This window comes from Alligator mississippiensis, chromosome 1 (genome assembly GCF_030867095.1).
Source record: "Alligator mississippiensis isolate rAllMis1 chromosome 1, rAllMis1, whole genome shotgun sequence".
Classification (NCBI taxonomy): Eukaryota; Metazoa; Chordata; order Crocodylia; family Alligatoridae; genus Alligator; species Alligator mississippiensis.
This window is the reverse complement of record NC_081824.1, coordinates 336561095-336577288: the sequence shown is the minus strand read 5'-3', so window position 1 is coordinate 336577288 and position 16194 is coordinate 336561095. Positions and strand designations below refer to the sequence as shown.

Sequence of the window (16194 nt, the reverse complement as noted above, 5' to 3'; positions counted from 1 at the left end):
TCCTTGGATTCATTTGGGGGGCAGTGGCTGCTGGCCAGTGTGCTCTGCACTGCAGCGCCCCCCCCCCCCACCTTTGGAGCACTCATTATTAATATTCCCACTCCCTTCCCTGTTTTCAGATTTGTTGTCCCACAAAATCCATTGTTGTGGCCCCAGTAGCTTCTCCAATTAAGGAACGCTTGAAGTTTTTCCAGTGGGCTTAGCCCACCCTTAAGATAGCATAACAAATAGACCTGTCGCCAACAGTTTCTGTCTCCTTTGCTCGTTTCCAGACAGAATCCACTGGCTCCTTGGATGTGTTCAAGGGCCGGTGGATGCTAGCCAATGTGCTCTGTGCCACAATTCCCCGTAGAGCACTCCTTGTATCACATGCATTCCTGTCCCTCGTTTTGCATTACTTGTCCCAAGACTGTTTCTGCAGACTTAGTGACCCCTTCTAGAAACAGAGGGGATTTCTGTGTGCGCTCATCATGCCCATGTTTTTGTAACAAATAGGCCTGTCTCCAACAGTTCCTGTCCCTTAGCCATTCATGTCTCTGGACAGTTTCACTGGCTGGCATCCACCAACTTCCTGGACTCATTTGTGGGGGCAATGGGCACTGGCCAGTATGCTCTGCTCAGTGTCAACCCCCCTTGTAGACATGGTCTAAATGTTGTTTCCTTAGGCATGCACATTGTGGTGCAATCTTCAAAAAACCCCAACCAACCAAACAAACAAAAAAAAAACAACACTTCCTCCTTCCCCCAGTAATAGGTACATTTTCTCTTTGACACTAAACATTTCTTGATAAAATCATGTAACCCATGACTTTATGTTATTCCATTGTCATAAAGTTTAACTTTTCAATTTAGAATTTTTGTTTCTAATGTGCAATTTAAGTTTTGTCAGCAGTCACATGCTATATATATTTTCTTTCCTAGCAGTCTTTGGCTCAGTGCAGGAAATGAGGCAGTAAACTACAAATCTAATTTAGCTGCATATACTTTATCTGCATAACAAGGTATTCAGGGGGTGATCAAACTTAGTATGAAGCTATCTCAGTTGAAATGCTTCAGTATGGTACAGGATGAGACAGTTGCCAATCAAGTTAATTTACAGGCCTGGGCAACAATGCACTCTATGCAGTCTTTATATGTAATCAGATACTCAGCTGCATGAAGCTCATTGCAGGATGTGGGCCTTTGCTGCAAACTTACATGACCTGTATATGTCATCAGATCCCACATAACTACTGAAAGTAATATTTTCAGCTTAAACACCACATTTCTATCTAAAATGATACCTATATTTTTTTTAAAAGACCCAAAATTAGTGTCTCTCTATAAAGGTTTAGCTTACTTTTGCATTTAGCAGCACTTCGTATGTCACTAGTTTCACTAATTAGCTTATGTGGAACTTTCATATACTGAAAGACAAAACAAAATATTTTTTTAACATAGGAAAGTAGGATTGTAGAACAGCAAAAAATTACAGTTGGAGAAATCTCTGTAACCAATGCCAACACATTCATGTAATTTACCAGATTTCAAAATGACTGTATCCCTTTATCATGTAGAAGGTTGTAGAAGTACAGCGTACTATGCACTTTGCCTGGACTCTGTCCTACCAGATGATGCATGACATGTATCAAAGCATGTAAAGAAAATTGTTTGGAATTTTACTTACTGATCTTGCAACTAGACTCACAGTGTCTGTATAGATTTAATTATGAGATCAACATTATATTGTATTATTTGAGAAACAATATGTGACTATGATCAAAAACTGCAAAACATATTCACAAGGATAGCCCATGCAGCCTTAACTATGGCACTTTCTGACTTTTGAATGCTTAACTATGACACTTTAACATCCTCCTAATATAATGATCTATAGGAGTTTGTAGTTTTTTTGTTTCTTCTTGATAAAACCAAAACTATTTTTAAAAGAACTTCATTTTCCAGGGCTTTGAGATTTTGTTAGCATACAAAATGAGAATATGGAGTAAATGTATGCCATTATAGGGAACTTTTGGGATAGACACAACTGAATGTCCTGTCCCATGCACTTTACACACTTAAATGGCATGTATGAGGCCAGATAACTGCCATTTTTAGTACTTACACACAATTTAGGATTCCATGGTACATCCTTATTCTGAGGGCCCTTACTATTTTATACCAATAGCCTAGCATTTACAGCACTTCCCCAGAGAGCAGTAGACCCAGGATTTAGGCCCCCAAAAGGGGGCTTGAATTAGCTTTTTACTAAGTACTCTAACCACAAATTAGGAATTATTGACAGCTTAGTTCTGCCTTTCTCTTGAAACTGAGCCACTGCAGAGGCAGTTGCAGGCCAGATGGGGGAAGCAGAACTCCCCTTCACTGCACCACCCAGGTGAGCTCTGCCACATCTGCCCCCTGCTCCCTCTCCCCACTCCTCCCCCCCTCAAGCTCCTGGGACCTACAGTGCAGGCAGCCCCCTCCACATCCTATTTTTCTGTACATCTGCCTGGCCACAGCACAGACCTCCTGAGCCTGCTCAGTGGCTGAGTGCATGCTTGTACACACAAAGATGAAGTGAGTGAGGCCTCACAAAAACCTATGCATCTCTGATTTAATCTGTAAGGTGCAGCTCTACGCTGCCTTCTCCTCAACTTCAGACTAACCCAGCTAACTACCTGTCTCTAAATCACAAACTGTGCATTAGTGCCGCAAACTGCAGTTACACAGTGTCATATGCGTCATTTAGGTGGGTAAAATGAACTAGGATTTATCACTACAAGCAGTTAATTTCTCCCAGGCTAGTTTACCATCATTCTTCACTGTTTCAGTACATGCTATTCTAAAGCCATCTTTTTTTCAGGCCCCTGCTATTTTTATCTTTATTTTTAGCTTCTTTTTCCTCCTTTTTAAATCATTGCCCCAATCACTCTTATCCTTCTTACTGTCCCCCTTCCACCTCCTTTCTTTCTCTTTCCTTCTGTGTTCGTACATGTAATTTAGATCCTCTGGAAAATCTGACTGTTCCACTCCACTTTACAAGATTTAGGTTTAACCACATGAAATTCTGAAACATATTATACAGGCTTGCTTGGACGTGGGGTAGAAGAGCTTGGTTATATGGAGGGAGAAGAAACAGGAAATAGATACAGAACTGACGCATGCTTCTGGGAAGGGTATTAGGGAAATAATCAATGAAGGTTTCCTGTTAAACACAGAAGATGAAGGGGGAAGGAAGGAACATGAGATGTTTCTACTGTGATGCAATTATAAAGGAGGCACCATCATGGCCAAGACAAGTGTTAACACAAAGGTATTAAATCCCAAGGCATACAGAACATGGTCAGTAAGCACTATGCTAACATGCATCAGTCTGTTCATGTATGGTAGGAGCACCTTGGATCAGGAGTCCCTTAGGCTGCAATATTTTTAACATCATTGTCTGAACAGGTCCGGCTCCCTCCCATTTTCTTTTCCTTTTATTTCTGACCTGGATTTCTTTATATATATATAAAATTGGATTTTCCTTCCTTAATATAACTCTGTCATCCACTTTCACAAGCCCACACATGAAGTAGTACTATCAGAGGTGAGCTGCTGGCTGATATTAAGCAAAATGAACTGGACACCACCCCTTTGCTCCTCCAATCGCTACTGCTTCAGAGTTTGTGCTTTGCCACTAGTCTGTTAGTTCCAGCAAATCTTACAACATGCAGAGAAGTCTGTCTTGAGTCTGCTACGGAGAATTGCTATCCTAGTTCTCGTTTCCAGTTTTGTTGGGATTACAGAGTCACAGCAGCATTTGTCCCTGATTTCTTTACTCTCTTAGCTAACCTCTGTAATATTTTACGGTGTGTAATATGGAAATTCTTTTCTGAGTAATAATTCATGCATAATAGTAAGTAAATATTCACTGGATCTCACAGAGCAGTGGCCAGATATGCATTTATCTGAACATAACTTTAATCTCCTTTCTGCAATACATATATCTCTGAACTATTTAATGTCCATGCCATCTGTGTGTTGATTCCAGAATGAATGAATGAAAAGTCAGACAAAAAAGCACAAAATATATTTGCATAGGGGGATGCACAAAAGGAGAGCCCTGTCAGGGCCACCTCAATTACATCTTTTTGCTCTTAAGTGCAGTTTTGCCATGAAAGGACATGATGTCACCCAAGGATTTTTCACCAACCTCATCTGTAACATATGTCTACTATGTCAGGGTACTTACCTTAGGGATGAACTTTGTACTTAAGACTCAAGTTTAATTTTACAAAGGTGAAGAAATAATTGCAGGAGCTATGACTCATTCCAGCTGTGTGCACAGATGATATGTACAGGTGAGGAAAGTGGAACAAGTTCAGTTGTACATAACTGTTGGTCTGATTTTTGTAATAAGGATTGATGATTAAAAGCATTGCATTCATCCCCGATCGATTTACAGATGGCATGGACATTAAATGCTGCAGGGATGAAAATGTCAATGATGAAAATTAACTGTAGGCATAAAGTCTTGTAGTCAATTTTATTAGAGAAATAACATTATAACTTTAATATTTTTATGCAGCTGATATTATATACTACAGATTTCCAAAGTAATTTAGTTCCAGACCTAGATTGGTACATTGTGTGCTTTACATAGGACCCAGGCTGACTTTAAATACCTATGTGCAACTCCAGATCCAGCAGACACAAAGCTTATTAGGCTTCTTTCATTCAGCACCTCTGCAAAGATCCCTAGGCACCTAAATTCAGGCTTCTGTGCATGGCTAGAACAGCCCCAGGCTGAGCCAAATTCCCACCATGCTCTCTTATGATCCACAATGGGGATGGGATTTCACCTAAATTCCCAGAAAGGCCCAATCTTGTTAGACACTGTCAGAGTATACCCAACACACACTGACAGTACTGGCTTCAGTAGAAAGTGCAGCGATTTATCTTTTTTCATAACAGGTTAGTGGTTAAAGCGCTCACTCGGGAAGTGGGAGACTGGGATTATAGGCCATGTGGAGTTACAGGACCAGAAGACGAAGCAGCAAGAACTGTTTATTCATTCCACCTTAGACTACTGGTTCTAAACCTTTATTTAGACTTGAGGCATCCTGTATTAGACTCAAGGTACCTGCTAGAATGTGTCAGCTCTTAGCTTTCACTTATTTTTTGACTACGGAAAAATACTAGAATGATTGTTCTGTTGCAAAGAATTTAGAAAGACCACAACGGGTCAGAATGTTTTTAACATTGTGGATTCTTGTTTGAAACCTCTTGGTTCATCTTGTGAATCATGTGCAGGAGTTTGCTCCTGAGGGCACCCTTAAAAGGATATAACAGCCCCATAGTTGAGAATCACTGCATTAACCAGTCTTTGGATAAAAATAAAAAAAATATTCCTGAAAACAGGGATCAGACTTCAGAATTCCTCCTTCTTCGCTAAATGGCCTTGTCATCATTGAACCATAGCATCAGGCTCCCTTCTGTTCGCTTCCTTATGCTCCCATGACTGTTGAGATGTCCTGGGCTCCAGTTTTAATGGTGGGGGAGGGGAGGGAAAAGGGGAGTAATGAGGGCTTTGAGCCACACTAGGACCTGGTGGTTAGGGCACTCCCTTGGAGGCAGGGGACGTACATTTGTATCCTTCAGGCTAAGGAAGGCCTACAGCTTAAGTTTCCCCACATTCAGTGCAAGTGCTCTAATCACCAAGCAATTATTCAAAAGGTGGGCTTCCTCCCCAGCTACCCTCAGCAGAGGACTGTACATGCTAGAACCCAAGGCACCAGAGACATATAAATATGCAGCCTTGACTCAAGCATTACGCTCAACATACCCGTGTGCTTTGTGTTTCCTACCAAGTATTGTACATGGCTTAGCATATAGGCAGTGCAAGTTAATTAACCCTCCCCATGTAGGCATCCCTGGCACCTACCCCATCTATTTGGGGCACCCTCTTGGGCAAAGTATCTATGAGGCTGAACTTGTTCTGGCTCTAAACTGATATTTATCATGGTAGTGCTACCATTCCCCCCCCCGCCCCCACCAGGCCTACAGCTCATGAGACAGATCTGGCCCACAGGGAAGCCGTGGCAGCATTCCAACTGTAAGGGCAGAGGCTGGTAGTGGCACCAGCCACCTAGGACCCAAACTGGGTTATTTCAGCCCACCACTCAAAAGCACTGTGAATTGCTGCTTTAATCTAGTTTTACTTCCCCTCCCCCTGCCCCACCCCCATAGGCTCCGTTTCTTTTTTTAGATCATTATCTTTCCTACCTCTCATCTCAAAGCTTCAAATCTACCTCACTTCTTCCTTCTAATCTTCTACTTATATAATTTGTCCTCATTATTTTCCATATCTGTTTTTTTCTTATCTTTTGCTGCTGTTCCCTTTTTCTGTCTCTTCACAATCTTCCCCAGCTGACCTTGGAAATGCAAGGATTAGTACTTGTGTCCATTCATCATTTACCTTATACTGTCTTCCACTTGCAGGTCTCTTTCTAAATCCACATCCCCCACCCTGCTGTTTCTGCTAAAAGTCTTTTAAAGACTATTAAGACTATGTAGAAACCATATGGACACAGGGGGTGCGTCTACAAATCCAATTAATGCTACTGAATATACTCCACTCAGTTTGAGCCAGAGTAAATTAATCCCAATGTCACTGTCTATGTGTGTTTAAGCATGGTAATTTACTGGGCTGCTGGATACCACTTGCATCTGACAGGACTATCCAATAGTGCAGTTAATTAGTCTGCTGCCCCCCACATTTCGCACGTATAGACGGTGATGCTTTGTTGCACAGCAAATTAGTCTGCTGCACAGTAAAGAATATTGTGCAGATGTACCCAGGGGTTCCAAATAACTGCTTACTAGCCAAATTAAAACTTGAATGTTTGCTATTAGCAGGGATCCTGGTTTTCTCCGACTAAAAAAATCCCCAATTTTCGGATTAAGAAAAGTAACCTAAAATCCATGTTTTTCCATGATTAAAATGAAACATTATATAACTATCAATTAATGGTGCTTCATTTTAATCATGGAAAAAATGTGGATTTTGGGTTACTTTTTTAAAGCTAAATATTGGGGATTTTATCAGAGAAAACCAGGATCCCTGGCTATAAGGTTCTAGTGCTACTGAAGACAAGAAGTCCTACTACACAGCTTCCACTCACCCATAACTCCCTACTTTAAGCCTATCTCCAAACATCCCCTCGGTGAAAGCATATGGTAGCATGAGCTGGTTTAGAAATAAAGTCACTCTAATCCAGGGGTGGGCAAAATACGGCCCGGGGGCCAGATGCGGCCCACTAGGCCATTCTATCCGGCCCACGGGGCCCCTAAAAAATTTAGAAAATTAATCTGCCCTGGGCTGCCTATCATGCAGCCCTCAATGGCTTGCCAAAACTCAGCAAGCGGCCCTCTGCCCAAAATAATTGCCTGCTGCTCTAATCTGACCCAACAACAGAAAAGGGGTTCATTAATGATTCCAAAGTTACAATATAATCAAACAGCCACATAAGAATTGTGGGTGATTTTTGGAAGTACTAGCAACTCCACATGATCAAAACATCACTGCTGCAAAATGAAGAAAATAATCCTGAAATTTTATTCACATTTCAGAACATTTATATTTTTCAGTTCTTGAAATACAGTAATTTATGAAATTTCCAAAGTCATCTATTAATTACTTAAGATGCTAATGGGAAACCAATTATAGATCTACATAATTAAAAAGACATCAGACATGATGTCAGACTGATGTGCCCCAAGTTAAATTGCTGAATACAATTTTTCTAACATTTGGTACAAAAGATAGCATCTAACAAACTTCCTGTCAGTCTAATTTTTACACTTGTGAATCCATGGTGTTCTAGTAAACTTTGGTATTCAGATCCACTTCTCTCCTTTCCCTCTGTCTGCACAAGCATGTTTAAAGACTGCAGTAAAGCTGTGCTTCTGTTTTTCTTCTCATCATCCAACACCATTTCAGACAGCAGAAGACCACAGCCTAATTTAAAACAAAAGATGCCAGAATTCTAGTCTGTGATTAGATTGAAAACAATTACAGATACCCTGAAAAATGTAAAAGATACAATACTAGTAGCATTTTCAATTATTCACTCACAAGTTTCTAGACCAAACAACTATATGCAATCAAACTATTATATATGTTAATCCCTTTAAAAACAACATCTCAATACCAAGGGGGTAAATATAACTGGTTATTAAATCACATTTGAATCTCTCTCCTCTCCTAAGGCAAACATGTGCTGGACCTGAAATGAAGGTTGTGAGAAAAAACAGAAGTAACACTTGTATTTTCTCTGAAACAGCCATTACTTAATATTTACACTGTAATAGTGTCTAAAAGACAAATGGATGGAGGGAAGTATTTTGCTAGGTAGCGTAGATACAGAAAATAACTGTTCTATAGAAGCCACCTCCACTTTTGCTGTGGGGATCAGGCTCTTTGTGCTAAGCAAGGATCCTTAAAAAAATTCCCAATTTTCTGATTTAAAAAAGTAACCCCAAATACACATTTTTCTGTGATTAAAATGAAACACCACTATATATATATATTTCTATATACTAGTGATGTTTCATTTTAATCATGGAAAAATGTAGATTTGGGTTTACTTTTTTTAATCTGAAAATATATATTAGTGGTGTTTCATTTTAATCACAGAAAAATGAAAGATTGGTCAGATTGGTATAGACTGTGGGGGTTTTTGCCTTTCTCTATGGTAAAGGGCATGGTCCTCTTCCTGGGATCTCCTGGACACATTCTAACAACTATTATAGCAGAGCCCCTCCTTTACTTGTTTGGGTCTTGTCTTGTTCCAGGGCCGACTGTGTAGTTTTGCCAATAGGTTAGACGATGGATTCATCTAGGATGATCCTGCCTCAGGCAGTGGGTTGGACTAGATGACCTCTTGAGGTCCCTTCCAGCCCTACTTGTTTATAATTCTATGAAAGTATTTATTTGGCCACATAGCCTGTATGGATAAGAGATCGTGTATGAGAATTTTTTTCCTCAAATCACAATTTCTCTCTGCCTCACTGGCCAAATTAAAAATTGCTGCTCCTGATCACATAGAAGGCTAGATTATCATTTCTAAACAACTGAGCTTGCTTTGACTTAAAACAGCTGAAGCAACAACCTGGACAGGAAAACATGAACAGAAAAGAAACTAAATTTGCTAGGGGGGAATAACTTCAAACAACAAGAACACGGAATTGCCATCCATAAAACCTTGACAAAATATAGTCAAGAAATAAATACACTGCCACCCTGGGTATGATGCCTGTATATGGCAAAAGTTGCATGTGAAGATTATCATTGTTGAAGGGGAGATTTATAGTTAAGGATACTTTTTAAATAAAAATGAAGTTCTTCTCTGGTGTTGGCTATGCAGGAAGTAAACTAGATCCTCATAATGGTCTCTTCTAGTCTTAACATCTATTAACCCAGATTGCCATAGCTTGAAGGCAGTAAATCTTTCAGGCAGTGGGTAGAAACACATGTATAGGACAGTGGCAAAAATGAATTTTAAGTTTTCACAGCTGACAAAAAACAGCACACATTTTGAATGGCGTTAAGATAAAAACAAATGTGCAGTGAGTCCATTTAATATACAGAGAGAAAGAACAAAAAAAGTGATATTACACAAAATATATGGATGTCTCAAGTAAAAGAGGATGATGACCTATGTGTTGGGACCACTTCAGATCTTCTTCCTAAGAACAGCAGCTAATAGTGGTACCAATTCCAGCCAAATTTGTTTTAAATTTAGTCACTCAGGAAAATGCACATGGCTACCATCATCTCCTTGCAACCTCAACCAGACTAAATTTGGACTCATGGGCTGTGTCCAGATAAGCATGGATGTATTTCTCCAGGGACGAGTAGCAGCAGCACACCTTGCGCCACTACTGTTTGTCCCCCAGGAATGCCTGTGCACGTGGCAGGTTATCACGGGTGGGGTAGGGGAGGCTGAGGCCAGCAACTTTACTAGTGGTCTCCTGGGGCTGCAGCCGCGGCAGGAAGCCTGGCTGGCAACCAGAGTATGGCTCTGGCCAGCCAGGCTCAAATTTTGGATGGCATGCCATTGATGCCACGTGTTTTTTTGACCCCAGGATCTCCCAGGGTCAAATCCCCCTCCTCCATGCTGCAAGGTAGCAGTGCAGAGTATGCCTGCATGTACAGTCTGTGGCACCACATACCGCATGACTAAGCTTGTCTGGACACAGCCCTGAAGGTTTTTTATTTTTTCGCTCCAAGCAGCTAGAGTCCTCCAAAAAGAAAGAACGATACAGCTGCTTTGTAGTGTTGTTCCTATCAACTACTCTAAGCCCTGTCATTGACTATATCAAGGGAAAACTATCACTAAATTCAGTGGTAGTAGGTTTTGGTTGACACTTTGGGTTGGGGATGTCAGTGTTTCTTGGTAGGGAGGGTTTGGACATGAAAGGACAGGCTTTCCTGGGCAGAATATATTAAATGTTTTCCCAGAAATGAAGTCTTCACTTCTACCTTTAATGCTAAATAAGGCAAGTGGATGTTGGAAAACACTACGGAGAAGCAACCTATGGCATCAAGGTGATGGCAAGGGAGACCGAAAACTTCTCTGCTGCCCATCCAGCCCAAGAATCAGCTAACAAATCCAAAGTTGAAGTGGAGCCCAAGAAAAGGGAGGACCACCGTTCCTAAACTCTGACACTGGTCAACTGATACTGAGATATCCATTACCACAACCCCTTTGGTCTCCTTGATAGAAAAAATATTTCACTTCTGCAATGGAATCAGTATGTTTAATTCAGTAGAAAAGTGGAAACTGAAAAGACGACATTATGTTATCACTTCAATCACACTTTACTCTCTAATACTCTTTTCCAATTTCCCTGTCTCTATCCCTTACTTTAATCTTATTGTTTTGCAGATCTCTTCCACCTTTTGCACTGATCCCTTTGGTGTTTCAGCCACAAGGAAATCATTAACCCATTTTTCAGCACTGTATTTCCTCTACGCTATTTATAAAAGATAATGGTGACTCATCCCACACTCCAAAGTGAAATTCAGACAAATGAGCTGAATTCTGATGAACATGCACATGAGATCATACGTACAGATACATTCATTTCAATGGGTGAATCACCTCATATCAACACAGGTATTCTTCAGTGCCATAAAGCAATTTACCAAAACAGCAAGAAGAGAACAAGCAGGCTTTATTGCTGGTATCAGTTCAGACATGTTATTTTTCCCCCCCAACATAATCCCTCATTACAGTTAATTAAAGTCTTCCTCATCTTGAATGTCCCCAAATTATCCATGAATATAATCATTGTTCAGACAGCTTTTTCACAATAGAAGACAAATTTAAGACCTAGTCAGCAGTGAATATACACAAAGTTCTGTCTAGGAAGCTGCATATTTATGTCTGCAATTTGTGACAGACCATCTGTCTAACTTCTCCCCAATTTGGGATACTTAAACTGATCATACAGTCCTGCCCCTAACTGCTTTTACCATGTCCAATTTTGAATCTCTTGCGCACAGCATAATTCCAGGCATTCATTAGGAATCTTGGGTGCAAACTGGGATTATGAAAAGCAAGTGAAAACACTGTTGATGTCCTTTCCCACTCTGCTTTCTGAAAGGCAGCACTGCATCTTTTGTGCTCGTCAGCAAATCTCCCTTGTAACAGTGTGAGCACACTCTGACAATACAGACATCACCCGCAGCGCAAAACATATTTTCCTGCAACCTTCATTAGCCACCCTTTGTCAGACATTCAAAAGCAGTTAGCGAAAATTATTTTAAATGTGCCAGTTGACATAGAAAGCCACTTGTTACAACGGCGTCATGTCTTTGCTAAAATGGATGCTTCCGAGGTAAGTTCTCTGTTTTTAAAAAAAAACTTAGTAGTGATGCTCTTCTAATGCAAATGCCCAGTCTCAGTAAGTGAGTATGCAATACTCAGAGGGTTCCAATTTAATTATTTGACAGTAACAGTATTACAATCCTGGTACTTGCCTGCATCATCAATATGCTGTTTTTAACAGAATTAAGCTTCTATTTGTTGCAAGAATAACACTTGAAACTTGTTGGTATGATGCCTTACTGGAATGAGTCCTATTTAAATGTATATCAGTTAAAAGACAGAAATAAGACTTTTTTGTACTAGAGAGAAAGGAGTTTTAGACTTGTCTAGTAGCTAGACATTTTGAAAGAGGTCACTTGGTCTTTGAAATGCAATGCTTGCAATGCTTAAACCAGCCTTGCAAAATTTGACTCATTTACTGCTAACGGTGAATAAAGATTCTTACGTGGAAGAGATTGCTTGGTACAGTCGTGACCAACTTTTTGGCAGGAATGCCACAAATTAACTCTGCACCCTCTCAGGGTCCCACCCTGATCCCTTTCCCCTGCCTGCTCTTTCTGCCTCCTGCCCTGTACTACATGCCCAATCTGTTGCTCTGCTTTTCCTTTCTGCCCCATTTGCTGGTGCCCTGTCTGCCTGCCGTAGGCCACACATGTGGCAGGCTGGCCATGCCTGGAGTAGTACGTGACAAGTTTTTACAATGATTTTGCGTGGCTTTACTACAGATTGTAGTATGACCCCTACTGATAAGACTGATTCACCAGCTCACCTTTGCCCTGCTCAGTGCTCAATGAGCAAACTAACTAAGTTACTGACAGACATTTATGGTGCAAGATTAACTTGAAAAGACAAACTCTGCCAGACAAATCTATGTAATTGTTGCCCTTGTTCATAGAATCTTTAACAGTTGCTGAGCTTGACAGTTTAAAGTAGGCAGAGCCTCCCTTTCATCCTGGCTGAGTGGAGATATTGCTATGGAAATCTGATGCAGTGAGGTCTGAAGTCGACTATGGTCTTCAGCAAAGCTGTATTTGAGAGGAATGATTCAGGCCCTCAGTTTGAGAATGCATGTGCTGGACAATTCACTTACAGAATTTATGAAATTGCGATTTCTAGAGACCTGCAAATCTTCATCAACAAGAAACTAGTGACTTGATAGTTGTGTGGGTTTTTCAAAAGGTACCACAATGACCAAGGAGTAAGTGCATAGAATATTAAGACCCATTTCAAAATACCACCCTTTGTTTTGTTTTGACTTTTGGCTGCAAAAAAAGACATGCATCTCAGGGTTAAATCTTCCTCTTCTACTTCTGGACCAAACAGTAAAGGAAATTAAGGGCAGGGAAAGGATCACCAACACTTCAACACCCCCAAATTTCCATTGTTGGTAAAGTTGTTTCAAAACACTGTTTTTATGAAAACAAACAAAAATGGCTGATAGCAACTAAATATGTTGCTTAGTGAGGGAGAAAACTTCCTTTAGTTTTGAACAATTTTCCAGAGAACTGCAGCCAGAAAGTGTGCTTACAGCTCACATAGACATATCCAGGCTAACTTGAGTTTTTACAGCAATGTAGTTGCAGCAGCAGCAGAGAACTCACCTAGGCTGCAAAACCTACCCACGCAGCTGGGCAATTACAAAATGCTGAGCTCTGTGCTGCTGGAGCTACACAGCTGTCAGCTTATAGCATCTTGGATCTGTCTACATGAGCTGGGGCTGCATTTCTGGATGGGATACTGACATACCACAGGCCATTAGAAATTTCATACAAAGTCCTTGACATAGGTAGGCGGTTGGCAAAACAAAGCACGCTAGCTGATGGTTAATACATGTTGTCTAAATTATCAAAGCTTGGTACCCCGGTTATTTGTAGCATAAAAAACTAATGTGCAGAAAGTTTTCTGAAACCCAGAATAGTGTCTAGAAAGTTTCCAGTGATCTTTATTTGTACGCTGGTGAACCCATATTTTTCCAACAGCTGCTTATATTCAGAGGCACTTCTCTGCTTGCCTTCAGTCATACTGAGGGACTGCAGTACAGCTCTAGGAGGGTTTATCTTCTCTTCGCTGAGCACAATTTCTGCCACTAGCAAGGCACTTCCTGCATTTCCAAAACAACCAGAAATGGTTCAATAAGATATACTGGTCTTCAAAACATCGACAATGTCATTTCAAGCACTTATAATCATCAGGAAGTGTTCCTAATGTTGATGGGTTTTACATACAAACTTTTAGAGGGCATTTTCTTCCCATTTAAAGAAACTCTACCAGGGTGAGAAGAGACTGTTATTTTATTGTTGGAAAAAGGGGACTGTGGAGCACTCTCTCAGCCAAACCCTTCAGATTACCTCCTGATTTTGTGCCTGATGTCCAGCCTAATTTTTACAGGAACCAACCTATTTCTTATTCATTTGTCAGACTGGTTTTGAGCCAAGAAATTTATTCCAACATGGTCTTGCAGGACTGTCTTGAGGTATTCTGCATGGTCCAGATAAATACCTACTTCACAGGAAAGTGTAGCTCTCTAGGGGCTTGAACATTTCCTGTTAGGATACAGAATTAGTATAGCATACTAGCTGGTTTGGCCATGAGCAAGCATTCATTTCTAGTGGTAGAAATTTTGGAGAACTATCCCCCCCCAGTAGAAGTAATGTTTCTGGGAGAAGTAGTATAGCTGCTCAGTCTGCAACTGCCCTCTCTTCCCTGCTCCTTGTACCTTTCCCAGACTGGGGTGATCCCGGTCTGGGTAAGGCATGAGGAACAGTGGCTCCTCTACTCCTCCCGTTCCTGAAAAAGTGGAGCTGAGAAGAAAGCTCCCCGCACTTCCCTAAATAGGGGACAGCCACCACTCCATGACCCTCCTGTAGAACAGTAAGGTAAGGGAGTAGAACAGCAGGGCAAATCCCTTCCCCCACCCAATCCTCATCTCAGGCAAGGGTAACATCCCCTGCATTTTTTCCAAACTGGGGTGACCCCGGTCTGAGGAAGGCAGAGAAACCTTTCCCTGTTGCTTGACTCCTGCCAGGACCATGAGGTGGCACGCAGTAGTTGCTCCCCACACCTTCCCCAGACAAGGTGACACCAGTCTCAAGAAGGCACGGGGACCATTTCCATGGTGCTCAACTCCCCAGGTAGAAGTCTAGTGGCAGGGGAATTCTTTCCTGTGGTAGAAACTCCACCATAGGAGAAATCTTTATCAGCGAGAGGAAGATCTTTCTTCTGCAGAAGGCATTTTTCCCCAAAGGAAAAATTTGACAAATGCCTGTACACTTATGGTTCCTACATGAAGCACAACAATTTTCCCAAAAGAAATGAAATGACTGGACATGGCTCATTTTATGGTTGTACTCTTTATCATCTTTTAAAGATCTTTTATGCCATGCATGGGATATTACAGCACGCAGGGGAGGTTCATATATTGTGTTTTATATATAAAAGAGGTGCTGTGGCTTAGTTGGTTAAAGCACCTATCTAGTAAACAGGAGACCCTGGGTTCAAATTCCAGTGGTGCCTTGAGGATTAATTTTATTAGCACCCGGAATAATAGGCACTTTGTATATTCAGAGGAGAGCAGTCTCTGCCTGAAGATTTCACAAAGGTCCAAGTCTTCTAAAAGTTTACGCATATGTTTTGATTGAAGGAGTACAAGTAACTGCATTTGTTCAAAAACATTCGCTCACAACCTTTAGTGTTTGCAGTTATGGTCTAAGGCACTTAGCACCATATTAAAATTTCTAGGATAGGGATACAATCAAAAATAGGTATATTTATAGATCAACATATAAAGCTATACAGAAACAAGTGCACCCTTTGTATAATGCATGCACTGAAGGCTTTTTGTTTCTTTGTCTGTTAATATGGTGTGCCATTAATGATATGCATGAAGGCTTGTTTTAGGATAGAGAAGAGAAAGTTGATAGATTCAAGCATCTTTAATTGGCGATAGTCATAGAAGTTCTTAAAAGAAAATTTCAGGGTATTAAATACCCTATAACCTTAAAAAACCTCACAATATGAAAAAAATTCTTACCTGGTTTGCAAGCAGCCGATATTTTGCTTAACAGCACGTGAATCTTTTCATCAGTCCAGTCATGTAGAATGCGGGAAAGGATGTACAGATCTGCTGCTGGAAGATTATCTTTGAAGAAGTCACCTGTAAAAATATGTATTTGATAGATACAATTCTACAAAGCACACTGAAAAAACTGTTCAGGGAAAAAATTGTGTATAGTAAGAACTCTGTGTACAGAGTAAGAGTTAAGATAGCTTAGGATCAGTTTAGTTTCAGTGCATATGGGCTATGGACTTTCTGCTCTGTTTAGCAAGTCCATGG

At 40.8% G+C, this 16194-nt stretch overlaps 1 protein-coding gene and 1 non-coding gene across 8 annotated transcripts in view; one reads left to right on the top strand and one right to left on the bottom strand.

The window, feature by feature from the left end:
- Positions 1-7559: 7559 nt before the first annotated feature.
- ASMTL (acetylserotonin O-methyltransferase like) overlaps positions 7560-16194 on the bottom strand; it is a 54406-nt gene continuing 45771 nt past the window's right edge. For 5 of the 7 annotated variants that reach the window (XM_059720941.1, XM_019485430.2, XM_019485428.2 and 2 more), the window contains 2 exons: positions 15892-16014; positions 11189-13962 (listed from right to left, as the gene is read on the bottom strand). In XM_059720941.1, coding sequence (XP_059576924.1) covers positions 13745-13962; positions 15892-16014 — 341 coding nt within the window. In that variant the 3' untranslated portion in view covers positions 11189-13744. Of the gene's footprint in view, positions 7985-11188; positions 13963-15891; positions 16015-16194 lie in introns of those variants that run through there. The other 2 variants (XM_019485429.2, XM_006269059.4) reach the window with 1 other exon arrangement.
- On the top strand, positions 15301-15374 carry TRNAT-AGU (transfer RNA threonine (anticodon AGU)). The gene has a single exon. It is a non-coding gene; the product is annotated as a tRNA-Thr (tRNA).